A 27384-nucleotide genomic window follows, 5' to 3' on the forward strand; every position below is an offset into this window, starting at 1 on the left:
TATTTGACGCTTCTCATGATATATTATAATTCGAAAATATCTGGCTTTTGACGCAACAGTTACAAATTTAAATAAATACTGTTTTATAGGCCAATAAGGAAGCACACCACTGAAACAAACCTCGGACCCTCTATTCAATACAAGGCACTAAACGACCACTGAACAAGTAAGTCATTTTAGAAATTAACTGAAATTTGATAATTATAATAATAATTATAATAACTAGAAATTTATACATCGCTTTAAAAGAGCTCAAAATTCAAAGATTCAGTTCAAGCCATCTAAAGCGACTCATGATTAACATATACATAAGAACTTAAAATTTATGAAGTATGGTTTTTACGAGAAAGATATTATATGAATACTTCATATGAATACTTATATGAATATGTGATAGTATAAGAACCTATATTAATCCATGACACAGGCTGCAACTCCTATTTTGATCGCGCGCGACCGGCTTTGCGTGCACCTGCACGAGAGGTGTGCAACGTGTAGCAAATTAATCCTGGAATCTTCGATATCTTAATCTGTATAAATCCCTGTTACAGCTGATTTCATTTCAGATATATCAATTGATCAACAATGGATAAATATTTGGTAGATGGAAAACAAATATACGAAGAATACTGCTCAACGGCTGAAAACCTGCCCACAATGCTTCCAAGAGCACCAGAGCAGACCTACATTGATGTATATCCAGATAAAGATCAGAACGGTCCCAGCTTTACAGATGACAGACGACATCAATTAGACTACGAGACTGAAGTTAAGGTGTATAGGGCTTTGGAAGAGGTAGATGGAAACTTCATTGTTCTTCACAGTTTCAAATACACGCATCATCAATATCGTTTGTGTGCAGGTAAAAGTCATATCCGAAAAGGATGTTCTAATTGTAAAGGCAAAAATGCAGAAAATCAAGAGGGGGAAAGTGACTTTCTCATCATTTGTGCGAACAGTTTCATTATCATCGAGGTAAAGAACATGGATAATGTTGGAGAGGTTTTGGAATGTGAACCAGACTTCCACCTGTGTTCAATTGGCGAGGACTGGCAACCTCAGTGTAACAGAGACCAGCAGTTGAAAGCATTAATTGGAACGTTCCAGAAATCAGTCAAACAAAGAAACAAGATTGTGGAACTGATCGAGTGTATGGATAAGGATGCAAAAATTCTTCAGTTTACTGCCTATCCTAATTTTAGTAAACAGTTTAAAGATGAGTTTCAATTTAGTGAGATTACAGAACTCCGGTTAAGTGATGATGAACTGTCAACTATCATATTTGAAGAGGACCTTTGTCGCAACGAACTTGATGCTGCTTGGTGGGCAGCAAATGTAACTCTGGCCAATTATTCATCTTCAGATTCCCACGAGAGAGTAAGGAACATTTTGTTAGCTATTTGGGCCACAGAGAGAAACACGTGTGATAAATCCAAGTGCAGTTTAGGACGATGTATTATGGATGTCAACAAACAACTTAAGGAAGGTCGCATTACTTTTGAGCCTAAAAAAGGTAAAAAACGTAATCAAAATCCCGCAGTTGTCAAAGCTCCCGATGTTATCAGAAACAATTCTAATGTGGAAAACCTAACAGTAGAACAACACAATGCTTTTGAGTCAAAAGAGAATTTGTTGTTGATTAACGGACCCGCAGGGGCGGGCAAAACTGTCATATTATGTGGTAAAATACTGCAACTGATACAATCTGATAAGGACAATAAAGTTGTGGTATTTAAGTTTACTGGAGAAGGGAACAATTCACAGCATTATCAAAGTGCGTTAGATAACGCTAGTATAAAATACAAACTGATAAGCACTAGTAGATCTAAACACACTCCCACACAACTAGCTAATCTTATAACAGAGTGTTTGTGTAGTGTTATTATTGTGGAGATAACAGGTTATGCAGGTACCACATATTTAACAGATATACTCAGTGTACTAAGTGGTTATAATTTGTTTGTTGATGATATACAGGCAGTTATTAGATATAATACCACAGCTGAAGAGTGGGCTTTATTGATTAACACCTTAAAAGACTTATCAGCAGATAAGATTGTGTGGATAGCATGTGATATTGTCCAGGTTTGGGCGCTATCAGACATAGATCAGATTTCAATAGTAGCTAATCTACTTACTGATATATTAGCACCTCATCAGAGGACTACTTTATCTAGTAATTTGAGAAATACGTTTGATTTATCGAATATTTTATCTGTAATCAGAGATCAATTCGTTAAATTATGTTCTCTTAAATCAGATATTTTAGATATTATTTTACCTTCACAATCAACAGGACACTTTATACACGGTACATTGCCTGTTATACATGTTTTTAATAATCGTAATGTTGATAGTATTGTAAGTGTTATTAATATTGATTTAGATAGATTGTGTGCTACACATGAATTAGATTATTCTGATATAGGTATAGTATATAATGATTACACTGAGGATGTAGTATCACTAGTTGAGGACAGTGTTAATATGAGGTGTAAGAACACTGCTAGTAAGATTGCTATGTGTAACAGTATTGGTTGTGCCTCTTGTGAGTGGCCTGCTGTAATAGTACTGTGTAATGTGTTGGGTGTTAGTGAGGAGGGTGACCTGGCTAACCTTTACTTATCGTTATCAAGAGCACGTGTACACTGCTCTGTTTTTATGTACCCATGGGAGGGTATAACATTAAACCGATATCCTTACATGTTACATTTGTTAGATAAACTGAGTAACTACGCTCGCATTATACGATATTAGATATGATGTTACTGTGTAATAACGTTAGTGGGTGACTAGTTCTATTGTTATGAAACATGTATACATAAGCCTTTAGTCTAGTTTAGAATTAGTGTGTGATTGCACAGCTGAGTGAACTTTTACGAACTAATTGCCGATTTTTGAAAACTTTTGACCAAGCCGGGACTCGATCTCGCTACGTCCGGGCTAGACAGACAGATAAGGAGCTGATAAGGCTTATGCTTAACCGATTGCGCCACTGTGCTGATAACAATACAAACATATTAAGCTAGCAATTGAGCGTCATTTTGCAAATAATTTCACCCACTAACCAAACTTAACTATTCGTTATTAAATTGTAGTTATTAATATAATGCTAATTACTATGAAATTACTGACCACTATAGAATGTGTTATCATTCATTTTATCTGTCTTTCAGTGAAATAAAAGTGTTTTAAATCATAAAGTTTCGTATAATTTAGGGTTGACCAGATTTAGCATAATGTCTAGGTTGAGGTCTAAACAACCTAGTCGGAAAACAAAAAATCTTACCTTTACATATGAATGACTAATAAAGAAAATGACGAATGACGAGACGCATAACTGCCAAATTAATTTGATAAATGTAAAGTACAAAAACAGAATTAAATATCAATTCTACACGACAATCTATGATAAACACTTCGTGAATTTGCTGAAAATTGTGAAGTCGTTAGATTTAGAAGCCTAAGCTAAACTTTAGCAGCAAAATCAGAAAATATAAGCTAATAATTATAACCGTAAGTGTAAGCTCTCCGACAAAATGATGAAATCATTACTGTAATTTAGTAACGGTCAACTGATAAAAAAGAACTGAGCACACGGACCATATTATCAGGAAACACTCTGTCCGCAGAGTTTACTCGCCAGCGGATTGACCAATCACACCACATAGAGCTCCCTATTAGTGGAGAGAGACCACGTGACTGTAGACGCGACCTCGTATTGGTCAAACCAGTAAAACACATACGACTACGAGCAGTTCCCGCCTTTTATCTCTATTTTCTATCCGCTAATCTTTCAAAATTTACATCTATTGTTCATATTAGAATTCTGGGTAATCTTTATTTTCTCAAAGTCGGTTATTATCTTGGAGCCAAAGAACATGATAGATTACAGCTTTCATTTAGATAGATAGAGAGAGAGAGAGAGAGAGAGAGAGAGAGAGAGAGAGAGAGAGAGAGAGAGAGAGAGAGAGAGAGAGAGAGAGAGAGAGAGAGAGAGAGAGAGAGAGAGAGAGAGAGAGAGAGAGAGAGAGAGAGAGAGAGAGAGAGAGAGAGAGAGAGAGAGAGAGAGCTACAGAGAGCGAGAGAGAGAGAGAGAGAGAGAGAGAGAGAGAGAGAGAGAGAGAGAGAGAGAGAGAGAGAGAGAGAGAGAGAGAGAGAGAGAGAGAGAGAGAGAGAGAGAGATGGAGGGAGGGTTCTAATTTGATGTCAAAGATGAGAGGAGCAATATGAATAAGCATCGGACGGTTATTCTATCTTTACTCTTTTTATCTGTATTTGACCCTTGTTGAGGTGGTTATCAGACATTTTTGTGGACCAACTAGATTGTACAAACCAACCAAGGGAGAGAGAGAGAAAGAGAGAGATAGTCGGCGGATGACGTCAATTCGTTTCTCGGAGGAGGTTGAAGTGGAGGGTGGAAGTGCGCTGTTCTTTGAGTTGCTCAGTGCTCTCAAAACAATGCGATTAGTTTATTATCTCACTGTTTTTAGAGCAACTAACAACACAGTCCGTGCGATTATAAACTAATCGCACTGATTATAACACCAGAAGCGTGGAGATATACGCGAATCTAACTGCATGTATAATACGATAACACCAGTTATTGCACTCGGAGCTGCGCCTCGTGCGATTATTGTATCAATTTAAGAAATCGGCTGCGCCTCGTGCAATTAATAGTGTAATCGCATTATACGCAGTTAGAGTAGCGTGTATGATATAAACTATAAGTATAAGTATATAAAGCTGGCTGGTTTGTAGATCGCTTATATCATAGGTTTCATGTTGTACTCGTATAATGCATACAAGGTTTACAAGGTTTACAAGGTTTACAAATATAGATCTATATATTACAGTATAATAACGTTAGATCGGCGTTGCTAGAATAAATCCAAATTCCGTAATCCAAATGGGAGAGAAAACCATCACCAAAATGTCGTGGTGTCACTGCATATGTATAAGCATTTTTAAATTTCAATGTAAAAAATTAGGGTATTACAAAATAATATACCCATCAGTATCATCAGTGTTATTTTCACCAAAATAACCGACTGGAAATCAGAATATAACCTCCTATTCTTACTCTTAGTAGTTTAATTAAAACTTAAAGTAACAATTTTTGCTCGAATTCAAAAAATGAAATATTTTGCGCATTCAATTTCAATTCTTATCCATGTAAAATATTCTAAAATCAATCTCAAGAAAATTCAAAATCGGAATTTTGAATTGTGTCTAGTTGTCGGCCGATAACCACAATTTCCGAGATCCCGAAAAAATCAAAATCCAAAACCTTGATGTCCGAGTCAGATTGAGATATAAATATTTGGACTCCATCCCCGCAGTTAGCTGGCCACACTGAGTCACGCTTCCTGTTTGTCACTGAAACTACGGTGTTTTCACAAAGGAGACCCTGGCACGGCGTGTTGCAACCATCTACAAAGCAGTTCCAGCTGTGAGTTTTGGTATTTTCGTCGAAACTTTGTACTTTATCAACACAGTGAACGTTTTGAAAGGTTATCTTTAGGGTCCAAAAGGAAATCTCATCAGATATGTACCTCCGTTTTGCCTTGATCCCAAGATGAGAACTAAGATCTTTAAGGGTGATGGTTTGTGCAGCGGATAGGTTCTCTATTTCACCGTTCACCTTTTGTCTCTGAACTGAACATTTGGAGTTATAGTTTAATGTTGACGTAATGAAACTAAAAGTGTAAATAGAAAGAAATTGTATCTAAAGTGATTTTTCGACTCAGCGTGCCTTTTAAAATTAAAATGTGTACCAAACGTGTATTTGGTTTCTCAGTTTGGTGGCAAGAGATTATTTTTAATCTCAGGGAATAGTGATCGTGTCACCTATAACCTCTCCTATTCCAATGACCATAGTGCGTGATGAAGAATCACATCCTTTTCGAGGTGCTACTATTAAGCATTGTAATCTGTCCTGGGTGACTCCAGTATAAACAGATGACGTGCAACAAAACACTATGGATCTAGACAGGCAAAGGTCGATAAAAAACCGGGTGCGAGATGCTGGCAACTTTTCCTCTCTAAAAATTTGCTGCAGAAACATCACAAAGTAACAACAAGAAACGGTGTGTGGCTCCCTCTGCAAGGACGGATGATACCAGTATGAAGGTGGCGGGGCAAAGCCTAAGGGACCCCCGTGGCCAGATGAGTGTTGGGAGAACACGTCATTGTAGCAGATTTATTTCTCCACAGATCACCCATGTGGACTCCGACTCTAATAAGAAACAGCCAGCGAATTATTCTAAAACAGGTCTTACATTTGGGACATGGAATGTATTATCTCTGACAAGTAGTTCAAGTCAGTTGTTCCAGCTATCAGAGAATATCTCTGAGTATAAGTTGGACCTGCTGGGTATAACTGAGACCCATATGCCTGGTACAGGATCAGAGCTACTGGATAATGGCTCCTTACTTATTTATTCAGGGAGGACGGACGGTATAAGAAGGCGAGGTGTCGGTCTTACCCTTTCAAAGAGAACTAAAAATTCATTAATTTCCTATCTACCAATATCTGACCGTTTGTTGAGTGCAAGGCTGCATAGTCAACACCTGAACATCTCTGTTGTTGTGGCATATGCGCCAACTGAGGGGGCTTCAGATAATGATAAGGATGAATTCTACCAGCAGTTGTCAAGTGCATTCGATGAGCTACCCCGACATGATTTAAAATTACTGCTCGGTGATCTTAATGCTAAGGTCACATCGGACTGCAGTTCTATGTCAGGTGTCATTGGTGGACACTCGCTTCACAGCTCATCAAATGACAATGGTACCCGATTGTTGGACTTTTGCATTGCCCACCAACTTACCATCGGTGGCACTATGTTTCAGCAAAAGGATATACATAAAGGTACGTGGAGATCACCTGATGGTCGTACTGTAAACCAAATAGACCACATCTGTATCAGTAAGAAGTTTGGAGGCTCTTTGCTAAATGTAAAAGTTTGTAGGGGGGCTGACATTGGGTCTGATCACTATTTGGTAAGAGCACGACTGAGAATGAAGCTTATGTCAGTGAAAAAGAAGCAGGAACGTAAGCTTGAGATTCCTGCTATTGAGCATCTGCGTGATCATTCACTTGTTTCCGAATACAATATTGTTCTGAGAAACAAATTTGACTGTTTGGAACCTGAGGTTGACCTGGAATCAATGTGGGACAACTTCAAGACAACTGTCCAACAAGTTTCCATGGAAATCCTTGGGCAAAGACCTCGAAAAAAGAAGGACAGGCACCAATCTCAGAAGACAAAAGAATTATTGAAGAACCGTAAGGAATTTAAGCGTAAAGACCCTAAGTCGAACGCTAACAGGTCAGAGTATTCTAGATTGAATAAGCTCTTTAAAAAAAGTAGCAAGGTGGACGATAACAACTGGGCACGTAGAATGGCCAATGACTTGGAGGAAGCTGCTAGAAAAGGTCAGCAACGTGAGGTATGGCAGAAGATCAATGTCATATCTGGAAAGAAGAAGAAGCAGTCAACTGCAGTTAGAGACGTATCTGGCCAGTTGATTGCCGACCCACATGCCCAGAAAGAAAGGTGGAAAGAGCACTTCTCTAGGCTATTGAACCCTCCCCCGCAAGAGGCCAATATTTCTGACCTAGACAACATCCCTCCGCAACCCAGTTTTGACGACCTTTCCGATTCGGATGAAGCTCCTACAAGAAACGAGATTGTTGATGCCCTCAAAAAACTCAAGAATCACAAAAGTCCAGGAGTGGATGGTATCACCAACGAGCAACTTAAGTACGGACAGGATGGGTTGGTCGATCAACTAGTTGTGCTGTTCAAGAAAGTGTGGGAAGATGAGAAGATTCCTGAGGATTGGTCCAAAGGTGTTATTATCATCGTTGGAAAGAAAGGTGAAACCTCTCATTGCGCTAACAACAGAGGCATTACATTAAGATCCACAGCCTCGAAGCTCCTGCAGATGATACTCCTGCGGAGACTTAGCAATGGCATGGAAAAATTCCTTCGGGAGAATCAAAGTGGTTTCAGACAGAATCGCTCATGTATTGACCAGGTTTATTCACTCCGCTGTATTATACACCAATGCATTGAGTATAATATCCCTCTGTATATTAATTTTGTTGATTTCAAAGCAGCTTTTGATTCAATTGACAGGCAGTTCATTTGGAGAAGTATGCAGCACTACGGCTTACCTGACAAGTACATTAGAATTATGAAGGCGTTCTTTACTCACACAGTTTGTGCTGTTAGGGTCAATGGAGAGGTCACAGGTTGGTTTGATGTCAACTCGGGTACTGGGCAAGGTGATATACAGGGACCACCAGTCTTCAACTTTTGTTTGAATTTTTCGGCATACCTTATGGAACTGAACAAGGTCATTAGCAAAGGGGCTTTATTACAGCTACCAGCCCCCGGGGTAGAAGAAAAACATCTTTTGGACACTGATTACGCTGATGACATGGCCATGTTAGATAACTCAAAAGAGGGGCTGCAGGAAACCACTGACCTTCTCTGCAAATACAGTGCCTATGCAGGTCTGAAGATTAATGCTGGCAAAACACAGAGCATGGTTGTCAGCAAAAGTGCATCGCAGAGGCCGTATTCTAAAGACGACACTATGGACATCAATGTGGAAGGTCTCCCAATACAGCAGGTCAGCAATTTCACTTACTTGGGTGCAATCATCAGTGCGAATGGAACAATTGACAAAGAACTGTCAGCTCGAATTCAAAAGGCCTCTGGGGCATTCTATCAGCTCAGCAGTATATGGTACAGTCGCAACATCAAAACTCCAACTAAAATCAGGATTTACAAAGCGGCTGTTCTCACTATACTGCTTTATGGAAGTGAGGTATGGAATACCACACAGACGCAGATGAAAAGATTTGAGGTGTTCCATCATAGATGTCTGAGGAGAATCCTGAAAATAAAATGGTTTTATCATGTATCTAATGCTGATGTACTTAAGCGGGCTAACATCGCCCCTGTTGATACTTTCGTACGAGCAGCTAGACTCCGATGGTTTGGCCATGTGGTGAGGATGCCAGAAGAAAGAATACCCAACTATCTACTGCACTGGATCCCAAAGCATGGTAAAAGGTCAAGAGGTAGACCTCGGAAAAACTGGTTGTCATGTGTCCGGGAGGATGCAGCAATCTTCACAGGTGTCGATAACATCACGATAGAAGATGCAGAACAACAAGCTACAGACAGGGTTCACTGGAGAGGTCTAATACACCGGAGAAAGGAGTTACTATGTGGTGCAGGCCACTCCAACGACTAGGAGGAGACCTTTTCAAGTACCTTTTCAAGACCTTTTCAAGTACAAGTAAGTAAGTAAGTTTTTTGCGTAAATGTTAATCAAGAACTATTTCGGTCACAAAATCGTACTACTTAAGTAATTATGTATTAGGAATGCCCCACGAAAAACCTTACCGAACCTCCACGCGGTGTGGGGTGGGTGGCTCGAACGGGAGGTGCATGGGTGTTTCTAACCTATGCAAAGGAAGGGACTAGCCATCTCTACAACAAGGAAAGGCTCTAATAGCCTCTACTAACCTTAGAACCGCAGCATAACCGCTTTTCCCACAGGCAAATAACACCTTCCACAGGAAACTAACACGCTCACAGGCCCCCACATGACGTGTAACCCCAGGATTTGGTTTTGGATCACACTGAAAACAACGATAGAGGAGGCTGCCAGACTTTGGGGCCGAAGTGATATGATCCACCATATACGTCATCAAGTAATTAACATGCAAGCTTGAAGCTTGTGGCGTATAATTAGTGATGTGATCCATGGATTGAATATAATTGACCTAGAAATGGGCTAGATCTGGGGTAAAGTTCATATGACAACTCTGCACACAGAAGCTACAAATTAAGAAGTGAACATGTTTTAAATTGAGACAATGTATTGGCTGGTTATAAAATGTTAAATCGATTAATAATATAATACTTCAGAATACAACAAATTACTCAATATTATTACCAAAGTATTTCGCAACAGCGAACAAGTACTCAATCTTTGTTGGGTATGTCGTGTAGAAGGAACAAAGGTCGTACAGAATACTGCTGGAAATCCTCTTCTTTTTGGAAGGAGTCTTTCCAACAGCAAGCCGATCCAGATGGTAATCTGTAACAACCTGTTGCTCCTTGATAGCACGAAAATATTCTTGAACAGAGGGCTTTGGGCGATTCACTCGGGTTTTGAAACCTCTGTGAAACCCCTCCACCATGTTAGAGGTCCGAGGGAACTCCGGATCCTGAAGAATACTGGCGAAATGATTCCAGAACTCTAAAGGATATGTGGGAGGAACCCTCACCTCACTGTTTACAATGGCTGACCCTGTCATCATTTTTCTTGCGGCTGTAGATATATCCGTCAGAATCAAGCACCTGTTTACATCCTCTGAAACCGTTGAGGAACTTGGAGAAGGTAGGCATGACTGTTGATAGAATTAAATGCGATACTACTACCTTCTATCACCCAATATTTATACCTAGAACACTAGATCGGCTCACTCCCCTTGCAAGCCTTTGACACGTACGTCTCACATCCCTTGATACGAGAACCCCCCTTTAGCAAGAGCTCCCGTCCCTTATGTGATCTACGAGTCGAGCAGTCAGATCATGTTTACTTCTTAATGAACAGCTATGTTGTACAGAATTGACATGTGAACTCTACCCAGTATCTAGCCTATTTCTGGGCCAATTAAATTCTACAGATGGATCACATCACTAATTATACGTCACTAATTGGTGACGTGATCTGACTCCTCTTTGGGGGCCGGATCAGTTTTCGGCCCCAAAGTCTCCCAGTGATAGAGGAGCGGTCTACACGCTTACAGGCTACCATGTCTCGTGTAACCCCAGGATTTGACACGTTCACAGGCTACCATGTCTCGTGTAACCTTAGGATTTAAACACGCTCACAGGCTACCACGTCTCGTGTAACCCTAGGACTCTAACACTTAACAGACTCTAACACGCTCACAGGCTTCCACGCCTGATCGTGTACCCTAGGATTTGGTTTTGGATCGGACACTCAAAACAACGATAGAGGAGCGGTCTACACGCTCACAGGCTACCATGTCTCGTGTAACCCCAGGATTAGACACGTTCACAGGCTACCATGTCTCGTGTAACCCCAGTATTTGGTTTTGGATCGGACACTCAAAACAACGATAGAGGAGCGGTCTACACGCTCACAGGCTACCATGTCTCGTGTAACCCCAGGATTTGACACGTGCACAGGCTACCATGTCTCGTGTAACCCTAGGACTCTAACACTTAACAGACTCTAACACGCTCACAGGCTTCCGCGTCTCGTGTACCCTAGGATTTGGTTTTGGATCGGACAGTCAAAACAACGATAGAGGAGTGGTCTACACGCTCACAGGCTACCATGTCTCGTGTAACCCCAGGATTTTACACGTTCACAGGCTACCACGCCTCGTGTACCCTAGGATTTTGTTTTGGATCGGACACTCAAAACAACGATAGAGGAGCGGTCTACACGCTCACAGACTACCACGTCTCGTGTAACCCCAGGATTTAACACGCTCACAGGCTACCAAGTCTCGTGTAACCTTAGGATTTAACACGCTCACAGGCTACCACGTTTCGTGTAACCCTAGGACTCTAACACTTAACAGACTCTAACATGCTCACAGGCTTCCACGTCTCGTGTACCCTAGGATTTGGTTTTGGATAGAGGAGCGGACTACACGCTCACAGGCTACCATGTCTCGTGTAACCCCAGGATTTTACACGTCCAAAGGCTACCACGCCTCGTGTACTTAGGATTTGGTTTTGGATCGGACACTCAAAACAACGATAGAGGAGCGGTCTACACGCTCACAGGCTACCATGTCTCGTGTAACCCTAGGATTTAACACGCTCACAGGCTACGACGTTTCGTGTAGCCCTATAGGACTCTAACACTTAACAGACTCTAACACGCTCACAGGCTTCCACGTCTCGTGTACCCTAGGATTTGGTTTTTGGATCGGACACTCAAAACAACGATAGAGGAGTGGTCTACAATGACGTTACAGGAACATTGCATACTCCTACGAGTTGCATGTAGCAGGCCATGACCGTCCCTGGAAGTCCCTGTCTCCTCATCGTTAACCCGTAAGGGGTTGCACCAGGGGCGGTGGTAACAGAACTTCAAGACTCTCGGAGTCTGTTGTCGATATCTATGTATAATATAATTATGGTATATAACTTGGGAGTCTCTCTCTCTAGCAGCAGGAGTTGGAGAATGGGGACGCGTTGTGAAAGCCACCGCAAGGAAGGCTTACAGTCGACGCCGACCAATCAAAAGAAGTATTAGGAATGTAATGTAATAACTCATCACTACTGAAGTACTGACTATAAAACTAACCTAACTGACGTCCAAATACAGCAAGCTCCGACACCTCGAAAAAATCGTACCCCAACTTTTTGGCATTTTCTTTGGTTATCGAAACTTTAACTCCATTTCCACAATTACCACGCATGATTTTATTTTCATCTTCAATGCTGCTTTCGTCTACATTGCTTTCGTTCAAAACAGTGACATCTACATATTTACACATTCTTCCCTCACACGGATCACCACAACCACTTTCCATGCATGTCCAAGTATGAGTGTAGATATCTGAATCCAAACTCATCACTTGATCTACACAATATATATCATCAAAGTGTACTTGGTACCAGAAAGAATCCTCATCGGATACAAACTTTGCAGAAGTGTCCATTTTACCGTCAATCCCAAGCTCAGGATCGTTGTAACGAAGAATGGTTGAAGATTCAGCAGATTTCATCGGCACAGCCCTAAGTTTCTGTCTGGTTACTGAAATAGTAAGAGTATTAAATTGTTATACAACCGTCCTGCAGTCTGTATTATACAGTCTGTACAGTGTACAGTTTACAGTGTACCGTGTACAGTGTACAATGTACAATGTACAATGTACAATGAACAGTGTACACAAATACTCCGTCTTAATTCTTGAATCATGTGACTTTGGAAGTATTTTGAAATAATCCACCAAAACTTTAAAACTATTCCAATGATAGCTCACCAAGTTCAGGAACAAACTGCCGACCTATAACCAAAATCTCCGATACCCCAAAATAATCAAAGTTCAGCACCTTCCCATCCGCCTCTGGAATCGATATTTTAACCGCAGCGCCACAATTAGCCGGCAAATCTGCACCTAGAGATTCATCGTTTAAAACGGAGACTCGTATTTGTTTACACCTGGATCCCACGCACGTTTCACAGCCATCTAATTTGGCACAAGTCCAACGGTGAGTGGTTTCTCCTCCATTTATACTCAATACTTTATCCACGCAGTATGTGTCTCCAAAATCTACTCGGATATACCAGGAAGAAATGTCATCTGATATGTATCTGCGAGGAGTGTCTATTCCGAGTTCAGACATCAGGTCGTATAGTATCACAGATGATTGAGCAGATGTTACTTGAATTTCTCCCTTGACTTTCGTTCGTAGTGCTAAAGGAGCAGAGGTTATGACATATGAACGAATGAAGATTGAAGAGTTATATTATTATATTAAGTAAGGATTCGGGTGGAATTTCAGTTACTGGTATGTCAGTAATCTTAAATTGCTCCCTTAGCAAACCAGCTTTGGATGAACATTTTGTGAACGGACATAATTTTGGGCAGACATCATTATTGGCGCAAGCATGTCTTCGAACGGACATTGAAGCCAAATATTCTAAGGAGATTAACATTTGGCGGAAAAAAAGGGAGCAAAGCCTTCCAGCGGACTAGTGGTAAACAGCACAGAATCACAAGACCAAAACCAATAGGGATATTATACAAACATGCTCAAATTTCCGTTCAAGACATAAAGAATGAGCTAATCTGTTACGAAGCTCTTATCACCGGAGAGTTAAAGTACAAACATGATGTCGATGATGAACGACTAAAGTACAATTATATATTGGCAGAAATTACATGAAATAAAAAAGAAACTCACTTTGCCTGCGACCAGTCACTGAAAACTCGGAAACCTCAAAGAAGTCATAATCTAATGTTTTGGCATTTTCTTTTGATATCGATATTTTGACCCCATCTCCACAGTTTGCTGGGATATCTACAGATGTCAAATCCCCACAAGATTTCGATGAAAATTTTGTAAATGTGCTGTGTTTATAATCATTTAAAACAGTGACATCTACATATTTACACATTCTTCCCTCACACGGATCACCACAACCACTTTCCATGCAGGTCCAAGTATGAGTGTAGATATCTGAATCCAAACTCATTACTTGATCTACACAATATATGTCATCAAAGTGTACTTGGTACCAGAAAGAATCCTCGTCGGATACAAACTTTGCAGAAGTGTCCATTTTACCGTCAATCCCAAGCTCAGGATCGTTGTAACGAAGAATGGTTGAAGATTCAGCAGACTTGAGCTCTACTTCTCCAACAGTTTGTCTAAGAGCTGAATAAATTGATTAACTCAACTTTGTCTTACCATAGCAACGATTAAGTCGCACGGTGAACTTAATTTGAGAATATATTTTATGAATTTGAGGAATGGTTAGATCGGAAGATGGTAAATAAAATGGTAAATAAAAACCTGGGAATTACTGTATATTGTCAGTGAAAGTAACTCGAAATGCACAAACCTAACTCAAAACAGAGAGCGCCAGGTTCGTCTTGATACACGGAAGTGGGCGTTGGCCCGACATAAAGTTGGCCAGTCACTGCTATCTCAGAGATTCCAAAATAATCAAAATCCAACAGTTTACCATCTGTTTGAGGTATAGATATCCTAACCGCGTTCCCACAATTAGCAGGTAGATCCTCTTGTAGATCCAGGTTGAGAACGGACACTTCAAGGTCGTTACACCTGGACCCCTTACACGGAGCCATTCCACAACCATCCTCAGAACACTCCCAACTGTGAGTGGTTTCTCCTCCATTTATACTCAATACTTTATCCACGCAGTATTTGTCTCCAAAATCTACTCGGATATACCAGGAAGAAATGTCATCTGATATGTATCTGCGAGGAGTGTCTATTCCGAGTTCAGACATCAGGTCGTATAGTATCACAGATGATTGAGCAGATGTTACTTGAATTTCCTCTTTGACTTGTGGCTTAAGTGCTGAAATTGGAATAACTTTCAGGTTGAAAAGAGAAAAAATTGTATCTCAAATAGAGAAAATGCAGCTAATCCAGTATTGAAAGAGTGGCACATAAAACTGGTTTGATAAGTCACTTTACACTATCACGTGACTTAGTTTAACCCTAACTGCTAACCTAACTAAAGTATCTTGCTAAAACCCTAACCCTGGCCAGATGACCATGTCACGTGATAACTTGTCAGGGAAGCATTTTAACCATGTGTCATCAGTCATGTGGGTTGATTCGGAATCAGCGTTCAAAAATATGTCGATTCAAGTTGGTTTCAACAGCACGTTCAGGATCCATTTGCACCCCCATACCTGGCACCCCCTTACCTGGCACCCCCTTACCTGGCACCACCTTACCTAGCACCCCTTACTTCGCACCCCCTTACCTGGCACCACCTTACCTGGCACCCCCTTACTTCGCACCCCCTTACCTGGCACCCCCTTACCTGGCACCCCCTTACCTGGCACCCCCTTACTTGGCACCACCTTACCTGGCACCACCTTACCTGGCACCCCCTTACTTCGCACCCCCTTACCTGGCACCCCCTTACCTGGCACCCCCTTACCTGGCACCCCCTTACTTGGCACCACCTTACCTGGCACCACCTTACCTGGCACCCCCTTACCTGGCACCCCTTACCTGGCACCCCCTTACTTGGCACCCCTTTACCTGGCACCCCCCTTACCTGGCACCACCTTACTTCGCACCCCCTTACCTGGCACCCCCTTACCTGGCACCCCCTTACTTGGCACCCACACAATTCGTTTTCGTGCATCTTTGAAATGGCTGAATATATTTTATAACATCTATTATCCTACTGTGCAGGACCTTATTATTTAACATTTTGAACATTTGAATATAATTTGAAACATTACAGAAATGTTGTACAAATCGCTCAAACACACACACAAGGTCTTAATTCGGTTAAGTTCCAATCGAAAATTAAATGATTCTCAAAATGTAGGTGTCTAATGAAAATGTGATACTGTGTGACAAAGTTAAGAATGTCTTAGTGAAAGAGAGTTAACTGTCGATAAATTCATGTGAGGTACTATCGAAGTTCAAAATGTTGTGATGGGTGACATGATAGTGACTGATAAGAAAAAGTTTTCATGTCAACTGTGCCATAATCCAGAACAGTGTGATGACTGTCAAAGTGTCGACCACTAGGTACTTGGACGAACAAGTGTACCCGAGGTGTTCTGAGATGGCATGCTCGGGAACACGAACGCGCGCTAGTCGCTAGGGCAAAAAAAGAAATGCACAGTAAGCAAGTTAAAAAAAAAGGAAAATTAAAATGCCGCTTGGGCCAAATGCAGTGAGCCAGTAAGGTGCGGTCGTAGGAGCAAGTGGCTCTGAAGACTAAAACTGATGAGACTGATGAGGCTGATACAGAAAATGAAGACTGAAAGGGGGGAAGCAAAGGAGAAGGAAAGGATGCAGGGGGACAAGAAAAAAGAAACAAGAGTGGAGACAAACCACCTGCTGAGGTCTGGCTAAAATCAGAATGCAGTGAGCGGCCCGTGTAACAAAATCGTCCGTGGCAGTCTACCCCGTACGCAGACTACGGTCCAAGATTTCAGGCGCCAGAATACACCTTTTGGTGCAGAGCTGGTCACGACCAGGGTCCTCTCGGATACCCCGTCTCGGAGGTCGGGCCAATGGAGCGATCCATTGCTGTACTAACAACCATTGTAACCCTATCACTCTGAAGGCCCCACAGTTCCTACATGGACGCACGGCCGGAAGCCCATGTAGGGACGGAAAGTCCCAAGAGTCGCTCATAGCATCCGTCACAGATCCAAAGCAGAAGGAGAAGGAAAGAAAGAACGAGAAAAGCAGAAGAGAGCTGGCTGAAGGACTACTTTCCATCTTCATCACGAAGGCTGTCTTTGTGCTTGAGGTTCAGACTGTACATTTCTCTGATGGTTGAGCATGAAAGTCTAATCAAGTTCACATCCTGCTCGTTAAGGATACCGTAAAGATCTTCGGTACGAGAGAGAGTGTTGACAATGTTGTTCAGTCCGTTGTCATTGCTGTTTCCCAAGCTTTCACTAGCTCTGGTAAACTTGTCTCTGATAGCCTTCCCTTGTGGGCAGGAAGTGAGAAAGTGTGTTTCATCCTCTATGATCCCGGTTGATCCTTTCAGTTCACAAAAGGTGCAAGTTCTGCTCTCTAGAGGTGTTTTGTCGTATCTCCCAATTTCTATGCTGAGTCTGTGAGAACTGCACCTTATTTGAGCTGTTGATCTTCTGTCATTGAGAGTTCTTGCATAATCGAGGTAAGGCTCCCATGCAAAGACTGTTTTGACGTCCTTGTAGAAAGTGAGTTTCCTGCTCTCGTTAATCTTTGATCTCCAGGAGTCTGTAAAAAGCTTTTGAAAGTTATTTACCAGCTCGTCTGGACTGCAAGCGTCTGCAAACGCAGTTGCGTTGAGTAGAAGCGAAGAGTTCCTTGCATATGTTCTAGGATCAATGTTGTTGAAGCACTTGATGATGTTTTCTATTCCAGAGTACCACGAAAGATGCAAGTTTATTTGCTCAGTCATAGCAGCCTTCACCAGTTGAGACGATGGAAGACCCATTATCCTTTTGAAGTATTTGACACTTAGTTTTAATACTTCGATCAGTAGTGGGTACGAACCTGTCTCACCCCATGCAGTTGCATTGGTAGCCCGTCTGTTTATCCCAAGGAGGAACTTCAGGTGACGGAGGTGAACCTGCTCGATTTGTTGCTTTGCCATGTGGGTCATTGAGTTGTTCAAGTTTTGATCCCTCATGAGGCACGAAAGAACTTTTGTTACCTCTGGAAGAGTGGGTGCCCAGACTTGGCAGCCGTACAGTAAGATGGGCTTAACCAGTGAGTTGAAAAGCTTGTGGAAACATGAGGCGTCAACAAATCTGCGATCGATTGTGCTTCTGAGGCTGAAATATGCTCCGAGCCCTTTGCGGTAAAGAGAATCAGTGGCTTGTCGGAATTTACCATTGCTACTGATAAGAATGCCAAGATAGCAGTAGTGGGAGACCATCTCGATGTCGTTGCCATGTGCTTTGGGACGCCAACTAGGGGTATCCGGAGCTTTACTGTTGAAAACCATAAACTTGGTTTTGGATATATTGATTTCCAGTCCCCAGTTATCGCAGTACGTCGTGATGATCGTGATTAGCTTTTGCAGCGATTCTTGGTCAAGGGCAAGAATAACTAAATCATCAGCCCAGGCTAGATGAGTTACTGAAAGTCCTGCAAGCATGGGGCAGTTGGCTAGGGCTTCGTTGAGGAGATCAGAGAGCTCTTTGAAGTACACCTTGAACAATTCTGGACTAAGAGGGTGACCTTGCTCTGTCCCTTTCAGGATACTGAAGGCTTCACTGATTTTGCCATTGATCTTTATATGTCCTTCCGACTTGCTGTACATGTCTTTGATGATGTTGTAGAACCCACCATTAACACCATAACATGATAGTTTGAATAGGAGGGCCTGTCGACATACAAGGTCAAAGGCTTTACGAAGGTCAATGAATATAGCAAAGACCTTCTGCTTTACTCTCTTGTACTTCTCAATGATCGATATCAGAGTGAAAATGTGATCATTACATTGGCTCCCTTTGGTGAATCCAGCTTGATTGGGCGGATCTGAATGTGTCGTTTGCCGGTGTGTGACAAGTCTCGATAGCAGCATTGTTGACAATAGCTTGCCAATGCAGCTGCAGACTGCAATAGCTCTGTAGTTATCGGGATTTCTAATGCAGCCTTTCTTGTGTAACGGCGTTATCACGCTTTTACTCCAAAGATACACACCTGTGGTCAAACAGAGATTGAAAAGTTTAAGAAGTAGATTTCTCATATTCTCGTTTAGGCTTTTGATCATCTCGTTACTGACATGGTCAAAGGATGACGCTTTGCCAGTCTTCAGACTGTTGATGGCACCGTTCAGCTCTTCAATGGTAAAAGGGCTGTTTAAAGCTTCGTTTGGCACGGATCCTTTAGCAAATGTGTCAGCTTCTTCAAGAAGGGCTTTCTTAGTAAGACTGTCAACAGTTGGGTGGGAGTCGGAGTAAAGATTAGCATAAAAATTCTGAAAAGTTTGGAGCTGTTCGGGATCGGTTTGAACCTCATCTTTCTTAAAGTTCTTTAATTTCTTGAAATCCCGCCAAGAGATAGCTTTACCATTCTTGATTTTTTTGTTCAGTCTTTTGAAAAAGTCATCCTTCTTTTTATTGATGATCTTCCTGTAACTTTTCGAGTTGGCACGGTGTCGGGCTTTGATCCTTTGACTGTCGGGGTTTTGGTCGACAACTTTGATTGACCGCTTGAAGAGTCGCCTGGCTGCATGGCAATTACCATCAAACCAAGAATTTAATGTTAAGACATCGCCACAACGTGTTAAAATACATTGTTTTGCAGGCAAGGGTCGAATATAATCGATCCATTACATATGATCAAGAAGGACTACAAATAATCTCACCTTGTTTTCGACCTGTTACAGAAAACTCGGAAACCTCAAAAAAGTCATAACCCAATGTTTTGGCGTTTTCTTTTGACATCGATATTTTTACCCCTTCTCCACAGTTTGCTGGTAACTCTAGATATGATAAGTCTCCACAAGATTTGGATGACATTTCTGTTAATGCATTGTGACGATTCTCATTTAAAACAGTAACATCTACATATTTACACATTCTTCCCTCACACGGATCACCACAACCACTTTCCATACAGGTCCAAGTATGAGTGTAGATATCTGAATCCAAACTCATCACTTGATCTACACAATATATATCATCAAAGTGTACTTGGTACCAGAAAGAATCCTCATCGGATACAAACTTTGCAGAAGTGTCCATTTTACCGTCGATCCCAAGCTCAGGATCGTTGTAACGAAGAATGGTTGAAGATTCAGCAGATTTCAGCTCTACTTCTCCAACAGTTTGTCTAAGAGCTGAATAAATTGAATTGAAAAATCATATTTTACCGGGTGGAGGTTGAATTTCAAAGTGAAATTTTATAATTTCAATTCATACTATATAGCACAAACTTTAATTGAATTAAAAATTAAATAGAAAATTAAAACTACCTAATACTGAACAGAGAGCGTCAGGGTCGTCTTGATACACGGAAGTGGGCGTTGGCCCGACATAAAGTTGTCCAGTCACTGCTATCTCAGAGATTCCAAAATAATCAAAATCCAACAGTTTACCATCTGTTTGAGGTATGGATATCCTAACCACGTTCCCACAATTAGCAGGTAGATCCTCTCGTAGATCCAGGTTGAGAACGGACACTTCAAGGTCGTTACACCTGGACCCCTTACACGGAGCCATTCCACAACCATCCTCAGAACACTCCCAACTGTGAGTGGTTTCTCCTCCATTTATACTCAATACTTTATCCACGCAGTATGTGTCTCCAAAATCTACTCGGATATACCAGGAAGAAATGTCATCTGATATGTATCTGCGAGGAGTGTCTATTCCGAGTTCAGACATCAGGTCGTACAGTATCACAGATGATTGAGCAGATGTTACTTGAATTTCATCTTTAATTTGTGGCGTCACAGCTGAAATTTTCAAAAATATCAGTCAGACAAAAAATGATTTTGCTGAATTTTATAGGATGTAATTGTGTTGTGGTTGACATGGGCACAACTATTTTCACAACTTTAACTGCAAATGAATAAGTTTATTTAGGATGATACAGAAAAAAATCTTACTTCTTCTAACGCAGAGTAAAGTCAATGGTTGTATAACTATAATGTAAAATATACATGTGTATTGTGTAATGTGTATATATCTGCATTGTAACTTTACCAAGGGCATGAAAATAATTTTGCATTAATTATCTGGCAGACGCCGAACTAATAAATCATACGCATTTGCTTAGGTGGATCCCGCGTTTGCTTAGGTGAAACAACATCTGGGAACTAGCTCAAACGTTCCCCCTTGGTACCCCTAAATGAATGAAAGGTGCCTTTGGAATTTGAATCCATTGACAAAATTGATGAATAATGTTTAAAATGAATTAACCAGCTCAACATTCTGAATCCTACCTTGTTTTCGACCTGTTACAGAAAACTCGGAAACCTCAAAAAAGTCATAACCCAATGTTTTGGCGTTTTCCTTTGATATCGATATTTTTACCCCTTCTCCACAGTTTGCTGGAATCTTAAAAGTTGACAAATCACCACAAGATTTGGATGATATTTCTGTTAATGCATTGTGACGATTCTCGTTCAAAACAGTGACATCTACATATTTACACATTCTTCCCTCACACGGATCACCACAACCACTTTCCATACAGGTCCAAGTATGAGTGTAGATATCTGAATCCAAACTCATTACTTGATCTACACAATATATATCATCAAAGTGTACTTGGTACCAGAAAGAATCCTCATCGGATACGAACTTTGCAGAGGTGTTCATTTTACCGTCGATCCCAAGCTCAGGATCGTTGTAACGAAGAATGGTTGAAGATTCAGCAGACTTGAGCTCTACTTTTCCAACAGTTTGTCTAAGACCTGTAAAAATATAAATTGATCCGATTTATTTTTTGTCACTGGAAGTGTGATCAATTTAAGATTGGCCGAAATAAAATGTTTACATGTAGTTGGTTTTGAACTTCAGATTAAAAGTGAATTTTATACGAAAAGGAAAAAGAAAACCTAGTATACCAAATTCTAAGCAGAGGGCGCCCGGTTCGTCTTGATACACGGAAGTGGGCGTTGGCCCGACATAAATTTGTCCAGTCACTGCTATCTCAGAGATTCCAAAATAATCAAAATCCAACAGTTTACCATCTGTTTGAGGTATAGATATCCTAACCGCGTTCCCACAATTAGCAGGTAGATCCTCTTGTAGATCCAGGTTGAGAACGGACACTTCAAGGTCGTTACACCTGGACCCCTTACACGGAGACATTCCACAACCATCCTCAGAGCACTCCCAACTGTGAGTGTCGGCAGCCCCTTTTATACTCAATACTTTATCCACGCAGTATTTGTCTCCAAAATCTACTCGGATATACCAGGATGAAATGTCATCTGATATGTATCTGCGAGGAGTGTCTATTCCGAGTTCAGACATCAGGTCGTATAGTATCACAGATGATTGAGCAGATGTTACTTGGATTTCCTCTTTGACTTGTGGTTTCAGAGCTGAAAATCTGGATTAATCATTTGACAAATGTGATGGTATATATCCTATTCTGCTATGAACACTAAATTAAATCGAAATTTAATAAACCAAATTTTGATGCAGAATTACCTTAAAAAGTACCCTGTATTGTTAGAAACCGTGCATACTCATATTACTCAACTACACTATGAGAGTAAATTGATTGTTTTAATATTCAATAGTTTTATTGTAAAGCATTAATCATTTTAACAAAGTTGATTATTGTTTAGTGGAGACGATAATTGTCTGAATTTACCTTGTTTGCGACCAGTTACGGAAAATTCGGAAACCTCAAAGAAGTCGTAATCCAAAGTTTTAGCGTTTTCTTTCGAGATGGATATTCTGACTCCGTCTCCACAGTTTGCAGGGATATTAGTAGACGAAAATTTCCCACAAGAGCTTGATCTTGATGACATGTTTTCGTTTTCGTCTACATTACTTTCGTTCAGAACAGTGACATCTACATATTTACACATTCTTCCCTCACACGGATCACCACAACCACTTTCCATGCAGGTCCAAGTATGAGTGTAGATATCTGAATCCAAACTCATTACTTGATCTACACAATATATATCATCAAAGTGTACTTGGTACCAGAAAGAATCCTCATCGGATACGAACTTTGCAGAAGTGTCCATTTTACCGTCAATCCCAAGCTCAGGATCGTTGTAACGAAGAATGGTTGACGATTCAGCAGATATCAAAGAAACTGGTCCAACAGCTTGTCTCAGAACTAACGAATTTATCATAAAATATGAATTTACATACAACATTTACATGACATAAAATATCGAAATATCATAATTTTTGTTCAGAATGCTGACTATCACCTAATTATTGACCATTGAAGTTTTCCAGTTATAAATATAATCGGCTTATTATTTTACCGGCCCCTACATCTTATTATGCATTTGATTGAGTTATCTTATTTCATTCTTAATTTCGCTAAAATGGATTTCTAGTATCTATACAAAAGTCTTTTTAGCTAAGCTTCCGATTAACTAAATAAACCATTTGAGACTCAAACTCATACACTTATAATTGCTATATAACTCTCAATCACTCACCTAGATGATGGCAATCCCGTCCAATCACAGCCAATTCTGCGATTTCAAAGAAATCATATCCCAACTCCCTGGCATTATGTCTTGAAATGGACACCTTGACTCCAGACCCACAATTACGGGGCAACATCATATCTCCGGTTCCGTCACCCTCGTTGAGGACTGTTATATCAACATACCTGCACAAGGGAATATATTGATTCGTTGAACGGTTGTTTTTATATAGGGTCATTATGTGACAATTATGTGTATATTGTTTGAATAATGTTTTACATACCTACACATCACCCCTCCACACGTATCATCACAACCCCTCTCAGTGCAGTTCCAGGTATAATAAATACTGAATAATGTTTAACATACCTACACATCACCCCCCCCCCCCCCCCCCTCCACACGTATCACCACAACCCCTCTCAGTGCAGTTCCAGGTATAATAAATACTGAATAATGTTTAACATACCTGCACATCACCCCACCCCCCCCCCCCCCCCCCCACACGTATCATCACAACCCCTCTCAGTGCAGTTCCAGGTATAATAAATACTGAATAATGTTTAACATACCTACACATCACCCCCCCCCCCACACGTATCATCACAACCCCTCTCAGTGCAGTTCCAGGTATAATAAATACTGAATAATGTTTAACATACCTACACATCACCCCCCCCCCCCCCTCCACACGTATCACCACAACCCTTCTCAGTGCAGTTCCAGGTATAATAAATACTGAATAATGTTTTACATACCTGCACATCACCCCTCCACACGTATCATCACAACCCCTCTCAGTGCAGTTCCAGGTATAATAAATACTGAATAATGTTTTACATACCTACACATCACCCCCCCCCCCCACACGTATCATCACAACCCCTCTCAGTGCAGTTCCAGGTATAATAAATACTGAATAACGTTTTACATACCTACACATCACCCCTCCACACGTATCATCACAACCCCTCTCAGTGCAGTTCCAGGTATAATAAATACTGAATAATGTTTTACATACCTGCACATCACCCCCCCCCCCCACACGTATCATCACAACCCCTCTCAGTGCAGTTCCAGGTATAATAAATACTGAATAATGTTTTACATACCTACACATCACCCCCCTCCCCCCCCCCCCCCCCCACACGTATCATCACAACCCCTCTCAGTGCAGTTCCAGGTATAATAAATACTGAATAATGTTTTACATACCTGCACATTACCCCCCCCCCCCCCCCCCAACACGTATCATCACAACCCCTCTCAGTGCAGTTCCAGGTATAATAAATACTGAATAACGTTTTACATACCTGCACATCACCCCTCCACACGTATCATCACAACCCCTCTCAGTGCAGTTCCAGGTATAATAAATACTGAATAATGTTTTACATACCTACACATCACCCCTCCACACGTATCATCACAACCCCTCTCAGTGCAGTTCCAGGTATAATAAATACTGAATAATGTTTTACATACCTACACATCACCCCTCCACACGTATCATCACAACCCCTCTCAGTGCAGTTCCAGGTATAATAAATACTGAATAATGTTTAACATACCTACACATCACCCCTCCACACGTATCACCACAACCCCTCTCAGTGCAGTTCCAGGTATAATAAATACTGAATAATGTTTAACATACCTACACATCACCCCTCCACACGTATCACCACAACCCCTCTCAGTGCAGTTCCAGGTATAATAAATACTGAATAATGTTTAACATACCTGCACATCACCCCCCCCCCTCCACACGTATCACCACAACCCCTCTCAGTGCAGTTCCAGGTATAATAAATACTGAATAATGTTTTACATACCTGCACATCACCCCCCCCCCCCCCCCCACACGTATCATCACAACCCCTCTCAGTGCAGTTCCAGGTATAATAAATACTGAATAATGTTTTACATACCTACACATCACCCCTCCAAACGTATCACCACAACCCTCTCAGTGCAGTTCCAGGTATAATAAATACTGAATAATGTTTAACATACCTACACATCACCCCTCCACACGTATCACCACAACCCCTCTCAGTGCAGTTCCAGGTATAATAAATACTGAATAATGTTTTACATACCTACACATCACCCCCCACACGTATCATCACAACCCCTCTCAGTGCAGTTCCAGGTATAATAAATACTGAATAATGTTTAACATACCTGCACATCACCCCTCACACGTATCACCACAACCCTCTCAGTACAGTTCCAGGTATAATAAATACTGAATAATGTTTAACATACCTGCACATCACCCCTCACACGTATCACCACAACCCTCTCAGTGCAGTTCCAGGTATAATAAATACTGAATAATGTTTAACATACCTGCACATCACCCCCCACACGTATCACCACAACCCTCTCAGTGCAGTTCCAGGTATAATAAATACTGAATAATGTTTAACATACCTGCACATCACCCCTCCACACGTATCATCACAACCCCTCTCAGTGCAGTTCCAGGTATAATAAATACTGAATAATGTTTAACATACCTGCACATCACCCCCCACACGTATCACCACAACCCTCTCAGTGCAGTTCCAGGTATAATAAATACTGAATAATGTTTAACATACCTGCACATCACCCCCCACACGTATCATCACAACCCCTCTCAGTGTAGTTCCAGGTATAATAAATACTGAATAATGTTTAACATACCTACACATCACCCCCCCCCCCACACGTATCATCACAACCCCTCTCAGTGCAGTTCCAGGTATAATAAATACTGAATAATGTTTTACATACCTGCACATCACCCCTCCACACGTATCATCACAACCCCTCTCAGTGCAGTTCCAGGTATGGGTGTAGATACCCGCGTCCAGACTCAGAACCTGGGCGACACAGCGGGTATCTTGGAAGTGTACTTTGTACCAGAATGTGTTCTCGTCAGAAACAAATTTAGCTGAGGTGTCCATGTCTCCGTCTATTCCCAGTTCGGGGTCGTAATGTCGCAGGATTACGGACGATTCAGCGGATTTCAATGTTATTTCTCCTTCAATTTTTTGTCTCAGTGGCGATTGTGACACATCTGAAATGCGGAAAGCTACAAAAACATATTGAATGCATTTTCTTTGAATTTATTTCTAGCTTGTACAAGAAGTCGTAATTAGTAATAGTTCAACGATTCAGTGATGAAAGAAATAACACTGTTATTTAAGTATTCAATAACTGTGAATATACCTGCAGATCGCTTTCTTTTTTGTGTGACTGATTTACTTCTCAGTGAACCTAAAAATAATAAATTTCAGCATAAGTTTGAACGGAAAATATCTTAATTTAGCATAACATACATATAATTCATATCATTTTAACCATAGTTAGAAATATTGGAATATAAATTAGTAATAAAATCACAAATTCTATTCGATCCTCGGGAGCTAGGTTAAAATAGAAATAGCTGTTATACCAAATAGGTTCAGAATAGGTTTCACAATCTAATTTTATAATCTTATCTTTAAGCTAAATTATCAAATAACCTATGTACTAACAAAGATGGGTGGTTTCAAAAACAGTCGATAAATATGTAATTAATAATTAATTATGTAATTAATAATCTATAACCTGAAGAACACTGTAAGTTACACATGTTCACTGCAATTTTCTCAATTTTCAAGCATTTCCTGCGCTCCCTTCTCGACATCACCCTGGTCCCAGAGATCCCTCCTGGATAACAGTTCCTCATCAAAGCTGGTCTGTAACCGTTCCGTTGACATCCGTCTATCTCCTTGCTGGTCCTCTTGCACAGATACACGCCAAGGTTAGCGTCCACAAAGGATAGGGATAAGCTAACTATGGCGATCTGAACTACTATGAACATGGAATCTTAGCAATATAATATAGGGGTTAAATTCTCATTTGAAGAAAAATATAAAACAGTCATGATTTGAATTCGATTAATTGTGGTCTACGGCAAGTTTGTATTTTATACTCAAGCTCCCTTTT

The 27384-nt window shown here is 40.9% G+C and overlaps 1 protein-coding gene across 4 annotated transcripts; it reads right to left on the minus strand.

The window, feature by feature from the left end:
- Positions 1-4969: 4969 nt before the first annotated feature.
- LOC134823970 (uncharacterized) lies at positions 4970-27274 on the minus strand. 4 transcript variants are annotated; one of them, XM_063835566.1, is made up of 14 exons: positions 27004-27274; positions 26623-26670; positions 26185-26470; positions 23410-23585; positions 22596-23075; positions 21838-22320; positions 21211-21684; positions 20239-20721; positions 19630-20103; positions 14653-15135; positions 13992-14465; positions 13067-13501; positions 12385-12837; positions 4970-5658 (listed from the first exon to the last, which is right to left on the minus strand). In XM_063835566.1, exons 1-14 carry the CDS (start codon positions 27257-27259, stop codon positions 5198-5200), a joined length of 5466 nt encoding a protein of 1821 aa, XP_063691636.1. In that variant the 5' UTR covers positions 27260-27274; the 3' UTR covers positions 4970-5197. The 4 variants fall into 4 exon arrangements, with proteins under 4 accessions (XP_063691636.1, XP_063691638.1, XP_063691637.1 ...); XM_063835568.1 differs by lacking the exons at positions 26185-26470; positions 26623-26670; positions 27004-27274 and adding an exon at positions 25840-25891 and having other exon boundaries at positions 4971-5658; XM_063835567.1 differs by lacking the exons at positions 26185-26470; positions 26623-26670; positions 27004-27274 and adding an exon at positions 24159-24207 and having other exon boundaries at positions 4971-5658.
- Between the last annotated feature and the right edge of the window lie 110 nt (positions 27275-27384).

Source organism: Bolinopsis microptera, chromosome 12 (assembly GCF_026151205.1).
Source record: "Bolinopsis microptera isolate Bmic1 chromosome 12, MBARI_Bmic_1.0, whole genome shotgun sequence".
Classification (NCBI taxonomy): Eukaryota; Metazoa; Ctenophora; class Tentaculata; order Lobata; family Bolinopsidae; genus Bolinopsis; species Bolinopsis microptera.

Bases quoted from the DNA above. Each gene is read 5' to 3' on its own strand.
- LOC134823970 (XM_063835566.1), bottom strand. From the start codon at position 27,259: ATGTTCATAGTAGTTCAGATCGCCATAGTTAGCTTATCCCTATCCTTT. The intron at 22,321-22,595 runs GTAAATTCAGAC...CCAGATTTTCAG, and splicing joins CGTAACTGGTCGCAAACAAG to CTCTGAAACCACAAGTCAAA. The intron at 14,466-14,652 runs GTTTGTGCATTT...CAATTTATTCAG, and splicing joins CGCTCTCTGTTTTGAGTTAG to CTCTTAGACAAACTGTTGGA.